The sequence below is a fragment of the Leuresthes tenuis genome, unplaced genomic scaffold (assembly GCF_036924035.1).
Source record: "Leuresthes tenuis unplaced genomic scaffold, fLeuTen1.0.hap1 SCAF_20, whole genome shotgun sequence".
Taxonomy (NCBI): domain Eukaryota; kingdom Metazoa; phylum Chordata; class Actinopteri; order Atheriniformes; family Atherinopsidae; genus Leuresthes; species Leuresthes tenuis.
In genome coordinates, this window is record NW_027325374.1 from 18,953,619 (window position 1) to 18,971,831 (window position 18,213).

General features: G+C 43.6%; 1 protein-coding gene across 1 annotated transcript; it reads left to right on the forward strand.

The window, feature by feature from the left end:
• The first annotated feature begins 163 nt into the window (after window positions 1–163).
• usp22 (ubiquitin specific peptidase 22) lies at window positions 164–17,903 on the forward strand. The gene is made up of 13 exons (XM_072372790.1): window positions 164–639; window positions 4,554–4,686; window positions 8,201–8,314; window positions 9,274–9,375; window positions 11,275–11,441; window positions 11,534–11,681; window positions 11,948–12,050; window positions 13,968–14,126; window positions 14,359–14,485; window positions 14,582–14,673; window positions 15,306–15,368; window positions 15,944–16,093; window positions 16,178–17,903. Exons 1-13 carry the CDS (start codon window positions 520–522, stop codon window positions 16,218–16,220), a joined length of 1,521 nt encoding a protein of 506 aa, XP_072228891.1. The 5' UTR covers window positions 164–519; the 3' UTR covers window positions 16,221–17,903.
• The last annotated feature ends 310 nt before the right edge of the window (window positions 17,904–18,213 follow it).

The window sequence follows — 18,213 nt, forward strand, 5'->3', positions numbered from 1 at the left end:
CGTCTTTCGACAATCGGATGTGGTTTGTAAGAAAATGCAACCAATCGCGATGCAGTACCCATTCCGTAGAGGCGGGACATAAATGAAAAGGGACCGTTTGATGCACGTCAATCACGCCGACCACTCGGCTTTCATTGGTCCACCGCCATGAATGAGGTGGGCCTTGATGACGTTTACCGTGTAAGCTACTGTTGAAATTCCAATGCTAATCAACTTTAGCCTACGTGCTAACGAATTTAACGAATGTTAAGAACAAAATGTGCTGCGTTATTTTTAAGTATATTGGTGAATGATATTTATATTCACAAGGAGCAAACTGTAAAGTTTGGTTTGATGTTTACTACTGCGCGTGTCTCAGGTACTACAACTAGGACATGTCCAGTTAGCCAAGAACGCAGCATTCGGAGGATAACGAACCTGGCGAGCTAGCCAGAGAGCCCACTTGGACTGGGGCTCAGTTTAGGGATTTGAACAGGTTTCGTCGCAAACAGAAGAGGAAAGCCGAATGCTGTGACTACCATGAGTCCTGCAGGCTGCCCCCATGTCAACGGCTTCAAAGTGGACAACTGGAAGCAGAACCTGAGGCTCATCTATCAGTGTTTCGTGTGGAGCGGTTCCGCTGAGACCAGAAAACGCAAGGTAACAAGTAACTGAGAAACGAGTGTGATGAAAGAACCCCAACACACCGTGTTTTCTCTTCTTCTTCTTTTATGTGTATGTTTGAGATTCCATCGCATGCGTGCACAGTTCCCCGCCCTTCCAACACGAAGGTCCGATACCTAGACACTTGATGCCAAAGAACCGTTTGTCCTCCGTTAAATACTACCAGCCCGTGCTCTTATTTTCTTGAGCCAGTGTAAAACGCCGAGTCTACAGGCTTTCCACAGCTGCACTGCAGCCAAGCTGAAGCAATCTTGTTAACCTATCACTGCTGAACGTTATCTACCACCAAAGCCTGAGACCGCATGCTAGATCAGAGCTGATGTGCATCTGTTTGCAATGGCCCCACTTCCTTCCACCAGCAGTAGACACTGGTATTTCCTTGTTTATGGAGCATTCTCGAAATTGGAATCCCACAAATGAGCCTATACCTATTATCCTTTATTACAGTATGCTGCTGTTAACCATAAGGATGCGTCATAAAGCCAGCCCGCCCTTCACTTGTCGTACATGTGAGCACTGTACAGATGTGCGAAATGGTAGCATGCTGTGCTTGCATCTGCAGTGTGGGCTTGGTTGAATGCCTGGTTACATCCATCCTACACTTGTGTGGGCTCTGGGACAACCCTGAGTTCTCAGTAAAGTACAGGGGATCAGTTGGGAGTGTTAGTAACAGCCATGTATACTGAAACCTATGGTGTGTTTAGGGTCTCCTCCTCCAGGGATTTCTGGGTTATCTGCCTCTGCTACCGCCCTAACCAGCAGGGCACCCCTGCTCAGTGTGAACTCCTTTTTGTCAGGACATTTGAGCTAATTATGCCTCAGTTGACTATGTCTTCAAATTGGAGGAAACGTGCACATCGGTTATTTTATTTCATTCATTTTCATGGAAGACACAATTTACACGTTTTTAATGACAGTCATACGATCATAACAATGAGCGTATCGTGGAGTGTTGCTCTCTGATGCGGCGGGTTACTCCATGGCTACTCCCACTGTGTAGCCTCCCTGCAGCAACACTTGAAACTGTTTCTGGTGGGAAAAATGCAGACGACTCTGCTGCCATTACAGCTGATGTCACCTTCTGCTGGTCACAGTCAACACTCAGTCTGCATCAGGCAGATGGTGACCTTCGAACACAGATTGAATTTGTAGCGTTTGTTTCCCTCGTGCATTTGAAGGCTCTATTCTTTGGCTGCGTTCGTTTCTTGCCAAGGATGCTCCTGCGTGGAGTGTTGCTTGCGGGATCGTGTTCTCGTTATAATACAGAAATGTTGAATACTCACTCATAATCGTGGTTAATTTTCAAATAATCATTTAGATTGTAACAGATTCGGCAGGTCTGCAACTCCTGTCAAAGCCGTCCGCCGGAAGAGTCTTACTGTCTTCACTAGGTGTAGAATCGCTAAAAGGAATCAATATGACAGACGAAGTAAGTGAATTACTTCCCGTAAAAGAACTGACAAGTGTTGCTCTAAATGTGAATATACAGAGATTAAGCAGAGCCTCAAAAGCGGTGAACAGCATCGGTCACCTCATTACAAGGCAGGGTTTCACCAGAAAACTTTGGGGCCTGGCACTCCAGATTCCAATTTGATCCAGCTTTCACAGGACTCTCCATGCCAAGCCTGACCCACCACAGGACCCAGATGTCCCGTTTTCGTGTCACATGACCTCAGAGATGTTTTGGGAGCACAAAGGGGGGTCTGCACTGTATTAGTGAGGTGGTTTTAATATCAGTCGCTGCTCTGGAGTCAGCTTTCCTTCTGGATTGCTGTGGTTCATACATGTTTGAACCACAGCGTTATCATGAATGTGTTTCCTCTTTAATGCCCTGAGGGGATGTCTGAAAGTATGTGTGCTGTGTTGACAAGTGTCAGGTTTTGTTAAGGAGCAATGGATCCGCAAGTGTGTTTCTCTGTCCATTTTTCTCACCAATAACATGAGGAGTGGTTTAACTGGGCTCAGACGTTGCCTAAAATTACTCATTTTTACTGAATTCACATTTCCCGTCCAAGCTGATTATTGCCAAGAATATTGAGCCTCACTTAAGAAGTGGCCTTTATGACAGGAACTACTACCCACAGGTATGTGTAGTCAGACTCTCAGTCCCTGATCTGACAGTTGGGGATGCTCCACAGACACGGATTCCTTCGTGAGCACCGTGTCATCGGGGACAGCAACAATATTTAAGCACTGACGGCCTGTAGAATGAGTGCGGACAGATTGATGCGGGGGGGGGTTAGTTTTTTCCACAATGTGCTGAAAAGGCCGGTTGTTTGTCAGTAAACATCCGATAATGCATGTGCTACTAGTTAACGCAGCAGTGTGTGACAGAAATGCACAAACCCGGCTCCATTCTCTCATGCAACATTAGCTTCTACTGCTGCCAGCTGCTCTACAGAGGCCTGGACGTCAGATGTTTGAGTTCATTTTGAAAGTTCAAATGAAAGCTTACATTAGACCCTTGCGTAGTTTTAACCTTCTGGAGAGGAACAGCAATCATTTTCTTTATGATTTGCTCTCCTGTCGTTGTCAGTCCTACGGCGCTCGCATCCTCCAGCCGCCCTCTCCCTCATCTCTCCTTACCTCCTCATGTTCATACTGGCTCATTTTCATGCCAGCTTGTCATCTGCATGCTTTTGAACCGTTGCTATCTATCGTATATCCACAAACACGCCGCCCACCCTTTCCTCTCCACCGTGCCTATCAAACAGAATGTATAGGAAGCTTGATTAATAATTTAGCTTCCTGCTGCTTTAAAATGGACTTATTTATTATTCACATTTGATGTTCTCTTTGCACGAGAATTTTGAAAGCGATTTGCGTGTGATTTCACTGGGATATAGCAAACATTAGATTATTACAAATTCAGCAAAACGAATCTGCATGCATGAGGATCTTCTTCCCCTTCATCTGATTAGCATTGGTGGAGTCTTATTGCAGATGTTGGACCTGATGGAGTTCTGATTAATCTCTCGGCCAGAAAGCAAACGTGCGAAATGTCAAACTTTTCAGACTGAACATGTCACCGCCTGTGCTGAGCTATTAATAAGGTGGAAAGAAAAACTGAAATGACTGGTGACCATGTCAGTAAAAGCAACAACCATATTTCTGTTTTTTTTCTTATGAACATGCAGCGCCACGCTACATGTCTACCAATAAATCTCTAAATATACAGAACATTTGGCTCTGGAGATGCTCATTCTTAAAGGCTTGCTGTGTTACTTTTCACTTCCTGCAGTTTGTCAGCGCTGCCTTTCAGACTCGGCCGTTGCTCCTGTTCACAGCTGAGTGATGTGGCGATCCTCTTCCTCTCAGAGTGTGAGGGACACGTCGATTCTTGACTGATTTCCCGGGCTGGTTGTTTTCCTTAAGGTTGCAGAAAACTAGGTCAGGGTAAAAAAAAAAATGCAGCTGATTTGGTTCCTCCACAACCATTTTGTTGCTTTACCAGTTTTGCAAAGCACAAAGTTTTTTCCTCCCTTCAGTTCCTGCTCAGTTGTTGCTCATCACAGTAGCTTTAGCATCACGGAGGAACGACGTTACCTAACTACTTGAGCCCAGAAAATAACCAATTAATGATCGTATGCTGGTTGGTTGCAAACTGGTGATGATTTCCTGCCACTGTGAGTATCTTCACCTCTGTTATCAGCAGACTACTGGAAAAAAGCAAAGTTTTACATGCGTCAGAATATTCTTGAGATATTGTTGCTTTTTTTTTTGATAAGTTTATTGCCGTTATTTCTGCGTCGGCTTGTTTGGAACGGCAAAGAAAAAAAGTATTGGTTCTTTTGCATTTGAGCAGCATTTAATTTCATTAAATCCTACATTCAGGAATTCTTATCCTCAGTCCTTTTTATCTGTCATTTTTTTTCTCCCCTCTCTTTCAGGCCAAGTCATGTATCTGTCACATGTGCGGCGCCCACCTCAACAGACTCCACTCCTGCCTCTACTGCGTCTTCTTCGCCTGCTTTGCCAAAAAACATATCCACGAACATGCCAAGAGCAAGAGGCATAACCTGGGTATGACGCACACACTCGCTAATTTCATACACAAAGATGTTTGCAGCGTCCAGCTGCTGCTGAATGACTTGTTTTGAGGCCTCTCGTGTCTACGTGATGTAACAACTTTCTTCTAAACAGACACAGACATATCCAGCAGTATAAAACCCTGTAACTACCACTCATGTTTTTCTTCTTTTTTTCCCACTCCTTATACCTTCCACTTAACACTTTGTTTACCCACGCATGTTGCAAAGACGCATCATTCTCTTACATTTCTTTCTTTCCCAAAGAGCTCGTAGCTGAAAAACTTGGCAAATCTCAACATGGTGCGCTGTGTATTGTAAACTGCGTAAATAATTTGACAAAATTGGGCAAGTGGAGGACAAAAGAAGCTATCTGCGGCAGGTGAACGGCTGTGAGTCGTTACACATGCCAGAGCAACAGAATCGCAACACGTTCTAAAGGCCTGCAGAGATTTGAATGTCACGTGTATCTGGCCTTGCGGTGCTCATTAGAAGGCAGAAATGCATTAGTGAACAGGGGACTGGGGTCAGCCTCGGTTGGTGAGTAAGATTAAGCACGTTAATTTGGCACCACTCGATGGTTTGTAGTCCTCTCCCTCCAAAATCCCTCAAAAACTTCAACCGTGACGATATTCTTTGTTGTGCATCACGTGACTCGTCGACAATCTTCATTTAAAATCGCAGCTATTCTTTCAGGAACCGAACCAGTCGCTCTGTTTGTCACCTCAGCTCATAGGTCTGGTCTTTTGTTGGCGTGTTTCCAGAACAAATAGGAAAGATGTCATTTAGCTCACTGTGTCGACTCTCTAGATGCTTTACCTGTGTTTCCTCTGGGTTCTCTGGTCTCCCCTCTCAGCTGGTTAATTGGTGATTAAACTGAACATAGTCTCGCTTGGCTGACCCTGTGATGGCCGGTTGACACGTCCACAGGGGACTCCACCTCTCACCAACAGTCAGTACGGAGGGCCGGCAGCCCAGCATGACTCTGAACAGGAAGAAGTGGCTATAGAAAATGGATATGCGGTGCTCTCAGGTGCTGATATAGAGCAGACTGTAACACTTTTATAGATATTAGTGTAGTGCAGTGCTTCGTGAACCGCTGCAACCGTCAGTAGATGGAAAGGATTATAAAGCTTACGAAGAAGATAATTCAACTCTGGAGTCTAGTAAAAGATGTTGGTTGTTCTAAGTCAGCTGCGTCTAAAATTTGGAACTCGTACATACAAAATGGGAAATGTTGGAAAAGGGAAACATTCAGGTCGACCAAGGGAGATGTCAAGGCTCCAAGACAGAGGACTTAAAGGAATTTGTCTGAAAAAAGAAGCCAAGCAATAAAAGAGATGGAAAAACAAATGGACAGAAACAGGAATCTTTGTTTGTGACTGAACTGTTAGAACACACACAGCTGAAGGAACAGTTGTTTTCCATCCAGAAAAGCCAAATGTAACCATCACTGACTCCTAAACCGAAGAGGACGAGGTTACAGTGGGCTGAGGAGAAGCTGTCATGGACTGTGGGTGATTGGATGACTTCTGTTTGGTGCTGGTCCAATTAAGCATATAAAGATGACTGCTTGAAGAAAACAAGCACATTACCTCAATCGTTTTATGTGGTCGATGTCCAGTGTTGGACACACAGAGATGCAGTCGTTAGCTCTACAGGAGCTGCTCAGGTGGACTCGGGTGACATTTTGGCCACTTTGCTCATTCCGTCAATTGAAAGCAGGTTTAGTGATGCTGGGGTACATGAAAGTTGGAGCTCGGCTCATTGGCGATGTCCATGTCTCGCAGAATTTAAGGAGTTGCAAGAGAATACAGCGTTAACCCATTTGTTTTGTTCTTGATTCCATAATATTTTCCTCATCTGTATGAAAAATCATGAAATAAATAAATACCAACGATTTTATTCATTTTTAAAAAATATATATATTTCTTATAAAGCTAGAATGTTCAGCTATTAAGTGAAAGTGTTTCTTTTTTTTTTTTTTAACGAAATAAAAAAGCTGAATGAACGTCCTCCAAGCGATTGTCAGTTTTTAGCCAGTGACTGGAGCTCAGCTGTTTTAGAGTCAAAAATAAAAAAGGCAGACTTGGGAGGCAACGTTCAGAAGTATCTTTTACATAAAGCATCATTTGAATCTCCCCCACTGGGGGATGAATAAAGTATTTTTCTATTCTATTCTGTCCTGTTTGTTTGAAAGCTGCGCCGGCAGCTTCGGCTTCCTTTTTTATTCTCCACGTAATAGAATTAGATGGTTTGGAGCTGCGAGTGAAGCACTGCAGTGGTTTCAGGAGAGCAGAGCTGCAGCAAAGGCACTCAGGGCGTCGACACAAAAGCTGGGCCTGGCAGATGTTGACAATCTACCATTTGATGGTATGACGCCTCCTTAACTCTGCATTCAACCACGTGGTGTGTGTGTTTTTAGTGTTTATGTTATCAAGATGCTGACGCAAAACCTTGGTTTTAGGGTGAAAGTTGCAAATAGGTAATGGTTAGGTTCAGGGTAATGGTTAGGATGAGGTATCTGGTTGTAATGGGTAAGCTGGTGCATTCTGTCAGTGGAGATTTGTGCGTTTGATTAGCTTAGCTGCTGAATTGAAAACACAGCACGAAACAATCTGCAACACCGAGAGGAAAAAAAAGGGACAGATCTCAGCAGACTGGTGAGGAGGTAATTAAGTCTTCTCTGACAAACCCAGTGGAATCAGCCTTGATTAAATAATCATCCCTCTCTTCCTGTTCCTCCTCCTGTATTCTTTTTTTTTTTACTCTTCATATCTTTCATCCATCCATTTTATGCATTTTTTTTTAATATTTATTTTTTTACTCAGCCATTTGCCGCATTCTGTTTGCCGCCTCATATGGGCTCATCTCCCTCTCTATCCTCTTTCCCACTCCTCTTGTTCCCATGGTTACATGATGACCCTTCTGATATTCAGAATTGGAAGGGTATCCTTTAATTGAGACTTGTCTTTTCTTGCTGCATTTTCCTCTTGTTTTTTCTTCTTCACTGCTTATCAGTTTAAGTGAAAGTCTTCCTTCCTTACCTTCCTCCAACATTTCTTCCTCTTTCTTTTTTATTTTTTCGTTTTATCTCCTTCATACCTGCAGAGGATGACAGCCAAGAGAGGCCTGCAGTCAGGTTGTTATAGCAACATCAAACAGGTAGCTGCAGGGTACAGAGCAGGTGATAAGAGGGCAGGAACAGGGAGTGGAAGGATTTTTATTTTTTTAACCCGTGTGTGGACACTTGAGTGAGTGTGGGATAGTGAAAGTTAGCACAGATGGGCCTCCCTACCTCCTTCCTCCTCCATTACCTCTTTCTCCTCATCTCTTTGACTCCTAATTTCTTTCGGCTGTTTCTATATGCTGTACAAAGACAGGTGATCATAGCGCATCGACACACCCTTTTATAATGCTCAGACTGTCAAATAAACAGATTGTTCCGACTTTGTAATGAAATGACTTAATTTTTTCTAACCCCCCCCCCCTTTTGTCTGCTTGTCCAGCTATCGACCTGCTGTACGGGGGAATTTACTGCTTCATGTGCCAAGACTACATTTATGACAAAGAGATGGAACAGATTGCCAAAGAGGAGCAAAGGAAAGCCTGGAAGATGCAAGGTACAAAACTGCTGAACACATAGTCCTGCTTCCAGTGTGACACACGTACACAGTGCCAAGAGAAGTCTCCCACTGGTTTGAACCCAAATGGCACAGTTCTCTCAGGTTTATGTGGATTTTCCTGTATTTTTTCATGTCTTCATACAATCATGTCACTTAATGATCATGGTCTAATGCAGATGTTTCCTGGTCACAGTATGAGGAATAAAACTGTTTGTCATCTCATGACTGAAGCTGCCTATTTGCACAAGGACAAAAGTCTGCATACATTCTTTTTGCTAGATTTATGAGTTTGTGCTTCTGTGTGGCTCTTTCGTAAAGATCAATCGTAGAAGCTATGTGCATATGTGCGAGAATCCATGAATGGATGCAGAAACTACCCCAAATTGTCATTTGGATGTAAAATAAATGTGTATAATCCCCCCCACCACCACCACCACAGATGATAGACACGATAACGTGAGTAACAGTGAAGTAAGAGAGCAGCTTTACTGAATGTTGAGAGAATTTCAATTAGTTTTGTTTTGAGGCTTCCCTTCTGGAATCGCAAACGCCACAAAAGCTTCCGAATGGAAACGATAAACCGAAGCAATCGGCTCGCTCTTGCTAAAGATAAAGAGCTCTATGGAAGTCTCGTATCAAGGTCTTTCTCAGTCGTTAAGCACGACCGTGAAACACTGTTGCAGTCGAGCTCCTTGAAACTGTGTTTTGTGTTGTTTTATGCCACCATTTTTTTCCATTTCCACCTTCTGACAGGTTTACATTGCTCTAAAATTCATGCTTTGAAGAAAACATGAGGTGCACACATTCGTTCTCTTCAATTTTTTTTATTTTTATTTTTTCATCTCAGAGAAAACCTTTGAATGCATCGCTAAAGCAGGGTGCTACTCACATAACCTTGTCTGAAAGGAAGTAAGAAGGACCAGATGATCATACGTACATCCCTGTATCTGTTTCAGGCATAGGGGAGAAGTACTCCACATGGGAGCCAACCAAGAGGGAGCTGGAGCTACTTCGCCACAATCCCAAGAGGAGGAGAATCACATCCAACTGTACAATTGGTTTGTTTCACACACAGACGCACACAGTCGAGAATGAAGCAGGAGGGCATCGGGCAGCGTGTGGCACTGAGGGGAGCAGGCATTCTTTTTAATAGTTTGTAGCAGCCTGCAGAGATCTGCCCAGCACCATTAACATCATTGGCCACGTTTTACCATGAGGACAATTACAGGCCGAGCTCATCAGTGAGAACACTACCTCTTTCTGCTCAGCGCTCTTTCTACCTTCCCTACTTTTCATTCTGTCTGTGTGGTTGGGTCCGCTGTCCAGCATAGCCTCGGGTATATTCTACTATTTGTTTGCATCAGAATTCTCTGAGAATCTCCATCTCTTTTCACCCTTTATTTGGGTTTAACTGACTGCCGACATCACTTCCTGGCACCTAATTTGATGCGTCGGGTCTTTGTGCTCTTAGCCCATCATATTCGAGCACGTGGACAGCTTCTGCAGAATAAGTTGAAACTTTCATTTATTTCACCATTTCTATCCTCTAAAACTAGGTTTGAAAGAGTTTTGGTGACCCATGTCATATAAAAAGAAACATCTATGTTTTTACATTAGTGACATATATCAGATATATGCAGGAACGGCTGGTATAATTGGGCTAACAGGGCTCAGCTCTCCCTACATTATTCAGTAAAAATGAGAATATAATATATAAATAATTCACTAAAAACTTTAAACAAATAGTTTTTTAACTTTTGATCAGAGGCGGAGCAAAATCTTAACTGAAACCCATGAAATCGCTGAAAACGGGCTAATTATTTACAGCCCAAGCGAAGCAACTTGGTTACTCGGTTGACTTTTCTTCAACATTTGAGTGACAGGTTGCATATATCGCCCCCTCCATTTGCGGCTTATTTGGGCTAAATCTGTACAGCCCAAAGCCAGAAGATTTGGGCCAATCACAGACAACTCTACTTGATGGGAGTTGTGCGCTTGCGCGCTTGTGTGTGGTTGTGTAGGGCAAAACGAAGTGGATTATTTACTTTCGAATCCGTTTTCTTCAATGTCCTTCGGAGAAAAAAGTAGGGGCACATCATCCAGAGGATATGCAAATTACACAGAAAGAAAAGCACCAAAATCGTAGCTTTTGTGTAACTTGAAGCTTCTCTTCAAATAAGGTAGACCACCACCATTGATGGCACACAGATGGCACATTGTTTTTCTGGAGTTAATATTTTAGTTTTGTGCTGATGTTTGGATTATTGTGTTCCAAAGCAAATAGCTATAGGCTATAGTTGAAACCTATTTTTTAGCACAAGTCTTGGTTGACTTTTTTTTTTTTTTAAACCTTTTATGGTGTGAAAGTATGTGTATTTACAGAGAGATGGGTAGATGGCATATTTTCCATCAGTGCATTCTTCTAAATAGTGTTTGGGTGGTTTGTTGAAAAGGCCTGTGCTGTTGTGATAGTTTAAACTTACATTCTAACAGGACACCTTTTATGTTGAAATACAACTACTTGGCTTTTATAATACATTAGCCCACCCATTCAATGTCACTGGATATATGCATGGTTATAATATAATTGTTAGACATAAAATCCATTTAGTTCAGTGGCTTTGAAAAGAGCAGCATTACAATCGCTTGATACGCAGTAGAGCACCTGGCTTCCAAAAGTCAAACCAACGTTTCTGACTGCTAATATGAATGTAAAGTGTGCCACTACATTGTTTAGTTCTTGCCTCAGATAAACTGAAATAAGTCAAAGTTTTTAAAGGGGAACCTGTCAACTCATGTCAAATCTTACTGGCTGAGAGAACAGGACCCTGATTATCCTATGAGGGGCCTCAGAAGTCAAGTCTACGGTTTGATTGGATCTGTTTGGTGTTTTTGTTTATTCTTTGACTGTTGAGTTCTTAATGTCCTTCTCCCCTCTCTCTGCTGTCCCCTCTCAGGCCTGCGTGGACTGATAAACCTGGGCAACACGTGCTTTATGAACTGCATCGTCCAAGCGCTGACGCACACTCCGCTGTTACGCGACTTCTTCCTGTCCGACCGACACAAATGTGAAATGCAGAGCAACTCCTGCTTGGTGTGCGAGATGTCGCAGCTGTTCCAGGAGGTGACTATCTAGTCCGAAACGGCACAATAGCAAGTCCAAAAGGGACACATTTCTGTCGCCATCAGTCTCACACACACTACCTCCTATTCCAGTTCTACTCAGGCCACCGCTCGCCCCACATCCCATTCCGCCTCCTCCACCTGGTGTGGACCCACGCCCGTCACCTGGCCGGCTACGAGCAGCAGGACGCCCACGAGTTCCTCATTGCAGCACTGGACGTCCTGCACAGACACTGCAAAGGTAAAAAGTAGAGCGTGTAAGTGGAAAGAGACAGGCAGGAGGACAGAAAGAAGAGGCTTCAGGACAGCAGGAGAGGAGCTTCATGGAATGACTGGCTGAGTGGAGCTGTGAGGATGAAAAGAGATGATCGAGGCTGACTGAGACCGCTCAGATGCTCCTGGATCTCTTTGTCACGCTTGTCAGTGTAGAAGCAGAGTGGGTGGCTGTGAAGTTGCACAGGATAGCTTTTAGTGGCAGTGTACATTTGTGTGTGTGTATCCACACAGATGACAATGGGAAGAAAGCCAACAACCCGAACCACTGTAACTGCATCATCGACCAAATCTTCACAGGGGGCCTGCAGTCTGACGTCACCTGCCAAGTCTGCCAGTAAGTGTGCATTTGTGTGTGAATGTGTAAAAGCAAAACACCATCAGTGCCTCACTGGAGGCTGTTTGGGGAGTAAAGTCTGATGGAACAAAGCTGTGGCTTTGCAGCCTTCTGAACTCTTTGAGTCCATTCCATTTGTCCGCATTAAACCTTTGTACTTCCTGCCTTGAGGTGAGCAGCCTCCACTCTTTATCACTCTTTATCATGCACATATCGCACATGCACACCCCGAGGTGCCACACTGCAGCAACAAACCCGTCCGGCCACGCAGGCTGTAATGTTGTTCTCTGGCTCCACCTGCTGGGTTGTTGAAACTACTGATGCTTTACGGGACTTTTTTTTTTTCCAAACAAGACTTAAAGGATTAGAGGTTGTCAGAGATTTTAAAAAAATAATGATAATTTTTTAGCCTTAATATATTGTATTTGGCTCTCGATTAGTAAGAAAGGAGTTTGTTATGCCATTAGTTCCGGAACCAGCCCTGATAAAAGCCCTCATGCTGCAGCTTTACAGGCTTTTTTTTTTTTTTTTTTTTTACACAAATAAATTAATACGAAATGCCTTGAACCCTCGTGTTGTGATTTTCTGCACTTTTCACATTATTCATGATAAATTAAGGTTATTTTTGTATTTTTATACTTCCACCTGCAGTTTTAAGGAAAAACAAACAATTAAAGACGTAAATGTGTGTGTTTTATCGTCTGCCTTTTTTTTTTTTTTTTCATTCAGTGCATGTTGTGGTATATTTGCTCCAAAACGTCTGGTCCGCTATAGAGGTTATATAAAACAATCTCACTAAACGTTCAGACAGCGCTGCAAAATGGCGACCTCACTATTTAATCAACTATAGAGGGAGTGGTTTCCACTCACTGTCTGTGCTTTTCTTCAATTTTTTTATATTTTTCCCACTTTTTCCTCTCTGTGACATATTCTGTGGTCTTCCCCTCTCCAGCTCAGTCAGTCAGTATTCCACCTGTCCAAAGCGTCATCTCCTAGAGGCAATTGACTATTGGTGCTTTTTGTAGGACTGCACACAAATCCATCTCCATATCCTTCACGCTGGTTGAATTCCTGTAAGTCTTCACTCCGCGTGGCCTTCGAGCCGCCCAAACTCAGACAAAAATACGACTGTAAATTGGTCTCTGCCTGTTGTGTAATTGTGCATTTGATACGAAGAGGAATGAGAAGCTCCTTCTAACAGTGTTTCAAATAATCGTGCATGCCAGACGCACAAAAAAAATCCGACTCGAAGAGTTCTCACTCGCTGATACTCACATTCAGTAACACATTCTAACATTACTGACTCCTACTTTCTTTTCCAGATTCAGCTCAAACAGTTCAGCAGACTTCCTTTGAATGAGCATGTTAAAAAATACATATCCTCGGATAGATTTCTTTCCACATGCAAATACTTGATGAAATCTCCAACCTTCCCGTTGTGCTGGGTTTGCTCGGGCGGTTGAGAACACGATCTGCCCTCAAGCCAACAGAAGATCAAGGATCTCTCACCAGCAGCTGATGAACACCAGCTATAAAAGCTGTTCTGATTATGTGAAATGCCTAAATGAGTAGAGAATGATCAATGAATTCATCAAAAGAATTTTTAAGCGTGCTGTCGAGGAATTCTTTGATGTTATAGGACTGCATCTGCTGCCGGCTCTGTATAAAGCTGCTAGAGAGCAGTAAGGAAGAGGAAAGTCTTTTTTGCACCCGACTTACTACAACGGGCATTTGGATAATTTGTAGTTTAATGTTACTTTGTGCTAATTTATTTAAAAAAAAAAAAAAACATAACACCATAGATCCATAGGTGTAAATGAAGGAAACCGCATGAAGCTGGTAACAGACTTGAATATGCTCTAATTGACACAAAGCATCGCCTGGAATCTGTAATATTTAATTTCCTCTTCTCCCTAGCGGTGTTTCAACAACCATAGACCCATTCTGGGACATCAGTCTGGACCTGCCAGGCTCCTCCACACCATTCTGGCCCCTCAGCCCCGGAGGAGACCTAACGGCACTTAATGGAGAGAGCCACACCACCGGAGCCACGACGCTCACCGACTGTCTGCGCAGGTAACACGGCCTGGAATCTGTTTTATACGGGCAGCATCTGTATGAAAAGATAAGTGATTGCTGCTTTATCTTTTTCTCCCCTAAATAAACATCCATATGGAACAAAGTCAGATCCAATCTGTCCAGTAGAATGATGACTCTCAGGTCTCCCTCCTAAATCCGTTGGAGCAGAGCTATCAGGAATCGGATGATAGAGGTGCACATAGACGCAAATACTCTTCTTTGTCTCCAGGTTCACCAGACCAGAGCACCTCGGCAGCAGTGCCAAGATCAAGTGCAGCGGTTGCCATAGTTACCAGGAGTCCACCAAGCAGCTGACCATGAAGAAGCTGCCTATTGTGGCCTGCTTTCACCTCAAAGTAAGAGAATCAAGTTTCACTCCTCATTGAGGGGATATTGATAACCGGAGCAGTGGTCTTACACTGTCTTGTATGTGTGTTTGTGTTTGTTGTCAGAGGTTTGAGCACTCGGCCAAACTACGGCGGAAGATCACGACTTATGTCTCCTTTCCACTAGAGCTGGACATGACCCCCTTCATGGCCTCGAGGTGACCAGAATACCAAAGGACATAAATCAGTCACAGAAAGCAACTAATGTGTGCTACTAATTAAAGCAGCAGCAGCAGCCTGTTATTACTGAGGAGGCACACATCTTACAAGCACATCCCACAGTCACCAGTCTTTTTGCCCACACGTGTTTTGTTCCATGTTTTCACTTGTTTTAAACTCTCGGCTGTGGGAATAGTTTAAGGAGCTTGAGCACATTGTCAAACCAAATTGTGGAACCATTGGAAAGATTCTAATCAGGCAAAGCAGTTTTAGCTGTTTTAAGCTGTCTTGGTTGCATATAAGATCTCACACTAGTCTTGTACTATCCCCTGTACAACAACACCTGCGGATAACCTGGGTGACGTGCCAATATTTTCACTGAATGCACACACAGGAATTCTCAGCATAAGGTAGCTACTGGCTAAAATCTAGAAGTTGAGATGAAAGGAGAGTGTAAAGGAAGTTCTGTGCTTCAGCAGAAGTGTCTCAGCTTTTTATAGCTGGATGTAGAAGTGTGTTGTTTCTTTGTGGGTGAAGAGAGATTAAAAGAATATGTTTTAGTGACTTAACTTCAAACACCAAGAGCAGTTGTTGAGACAAAGCGATTTTATTCTGCTGTGTTTTTTTACAGTAAAGAGAGCCGGATGAACGGGCAGTACCAGCAGACCGTGGACCCGTTCAACAACGACAACAAGTAAGACAAACGTGGGGAAACTTTCTGAACCAGCAGAAGCAGAAGTAACCAGTTTATCCCCACTCTGCTGCTAACAGTGACCTCATGAAAAAAAAAATATATATATTTTTTTAACCTTTTATGTCAGACGTGACTCCGAGGAAATTATTTTCAGTGTCTATTACCAGCTTTGTTGTGTTCAGCTCATTCAAAAGTGGGGACAGAGTCTGTTTATCGTTGTCACAATGACATTTTGAATGGTTTTGGAAATTGTTGGAGTCTGTGTCCATTCCTGCTGAATCCAAGATTTCAGCTGCATGGCAGTCTGTTGTGGAGACAGATGTGGAGACAGATGTGGACAGGCCATTCAAACACACGCTCTCTGTATGGATGAGCCTATGCAGAACGAGGCCTGGCAGTGTCCTGCTTGTCTCCTTGATGGTAGCAGTCTCGAAGTTCAAGTTGCTTTGGAAAACGTTGCTTACAAAGCCACAATCCTTGTAGTTCCAGTGTAATTCAGCCATTTGTAGTTGCATTAAACGCAGTACAGTAGAAGCTGAAGTGCAGGCTTTTTCCTTTCTGCCTTCTCTGTTCAGGTACAGCTTGTTTGCAGTGGTGAACCACCAGGGGACGCTGGAGAGCGGCCATTACACCACCTTCATCCGGCAGCACAAGGACCAGTGGTTCAAGTGTGACGACGCCATCATCACCAAGGCTAGCATCAAGGACGTGCTTGACAGCGAAGGGTGAGCATGTCGTATACTGAGCACACCGCTGCTCCCTTGCTAACCAGGCTTCGGTTTGACTCTGCGCTGCTCTCACCTCCACAGGTACCTCCTGTTTTACCACAAACAGTTCCTGGAGTACGAATAGTCGGAGCCCACGGGTGGAGCTTAAGAAGGATGCAAGGATTAGTTACACGGAACAAGTAAAGAGGGAGGAAACAGAAACACACGCCTTCCTGACTCACTCCGAGCTGCGGCTCTCACTCTTACATGGATTACTCTTCCACTGCTTCACCAGATCCACTGTCTGCTGTGCAGGATAAAGCAAAATACAAGGACCCACAGAAAACGCTCCAAACACAGAAGGGAGATTTGTATTGTTGCTGAAGTCTCATTTGAATTCAGGGCATGAAGGAGGAAGAAGCTGTGATATTCTACACTCACCTTCACACAGGAGGAACTGTCTCCTAAGCCGGCATTTCTCTGTTAACTGGCAAAGAAGTTTTACTTGATCCCAAATGCTGTTCTTCACCCACGTCTTGCTCTATGCTTGCACAGCTCCATACATTTACATCCACGAGTGCAAAGAAGGCAAGCCACAGCCTCCCACTGGGGGTATAAAGCTCTCCAGGAAGAGCTCCCACACCCCCCCACTGTATCTGCAAAGACTCTTTCTGGACACGAGCACGTGTTTCCAACACACCTGCACTCCTCCAAAAGACCAAAAATTCCCAGAATGGAAGTTGTCTTATGCATTTAAAATTTTTTCTTTTCTGTTTCGTTCGTCTGTTGTGGTGAAAAACCCACCTGACATAGTGTTCTGAAGTTTATTCCATTGATTATTCGTCAGTTCGTAGTCGCGCACACGTAGGTACTTACAGAAAAGCTTTTCTCTGGGGAAGGATGTGACAACTCCGTTGTTTTCTGCCTCTCTCTCAGCTTCCAAAAGTCAAAGAGGGGTCACAGATACACCGTGAATATTATATTTTTATACATCTTGTAATTAAAAGGTTTGTTTACGTTTTTTTTTTTTTGTGCATTCTCCTTAAACTCTCATGTTGTTCGTCTGTGTCACGTTGTGCCGTCAATCAAGTTTTTTTTTTTTTGTACACAAAAAAAAAGGCAAAACAGTGCTGATCATTTTTGTGCAACTGCTGCTATGGATTCTTTCTTTTTAACACGATACGGCTTTTTTTTTTTTTTTTCTCCACGTCGCTGCGATGCTGTTTCAGGTAAACGGTTTAAAAAAAAAAAAAGACAAACTGAAACATAACTCAGAGTACAGAGTGTACATAATGGGTCAGAAGTTCAGGCCCGCAGTGTTATCTGTCGACCGCATGTCGCTCCAATTGATCCGTGTGTGTGTGTGTGTGTGTGTGTGTATGGCCCAGAGAAAGAGGAAGGGAAAAAAAGCCCACCTCACTTTGTGTAAAGTTGTGTTGCTGCGTGTAAAGAGACAAAAGAAAAAGAAAATGGCGCGCGCGCGTTCCTGTTTTTATGCACGTGTGTCGTGCGTATGCACTGTATGTTTGTGTACTGAATCAGTACTTGCATTCAGCATGCCGTCTGAGCTGGGTATCACAGTTTGATCCTTTTTTTTTCCCTTTTTCCACATGTTGATGACGTATGTAAAAGTGTATGTACAGTTTGTATGTGTGAGACAAATGGTGAAACCTCAAGAGTTGGTTTGTTCTCCTGTACTGCTGGATCCAGCCGCAGGGCCGTAATCAGTCAGCCGGTCAGTCATTCCTCGCACACTGTTGTTACTGCTGCAAGAACTGGACACAGTGATGGAAATACACTCAAATAAAGACAAATCTATATCTCTAAACACTCGTAGTGCTCTTTTTTTCATTTCATGTCGTCGTATAACCTTCATTTTTTTGCTGAGGTCTCTTACAGAAGATGCGACAGTTCATGGTATTTAATTCAGGTTTTTTTACTGACTGAAGGATGGGTGAGATTACATCAACCTGCTGGTAACCATAGCAACAGTCCTTTGTGCTGTGTGGGTCAAACCGAACTTGCCACGCACAGAACAGAGAACAAACGCGGGGACGATGGCTTGAATACAACCTCTCCTCCCTACAGACATGGTAAATGGAGCTTTTCTGGTCTTTTTGCTTCTAACATACACTCCT

Excerpts from the sequence above, each read along its gene's own strand:
- usp22 (XM_072372790.1), top strand. The coding sequence starts at position 520 with ATGAGTCCTGCAGGCTGCCCCCATGTCAACGGCTTCAAAGTGGACAAC. Across the intron at positions 11,682-11,947 it reads CCTGCACAGACACTGCAAAG|ATGACAATGGGAAGAAAGCC; the intron begins GTAAAAAGTAGA and ends GTATCCACACAG. Across the intron at positions 14,127-14,358 it reads CTCACCGACTGTCTGCGCAG|GTTCACCAGACCAGAGCACC; the intron begins GTAACACGGCCT and ends CTTTGTCTCCAG.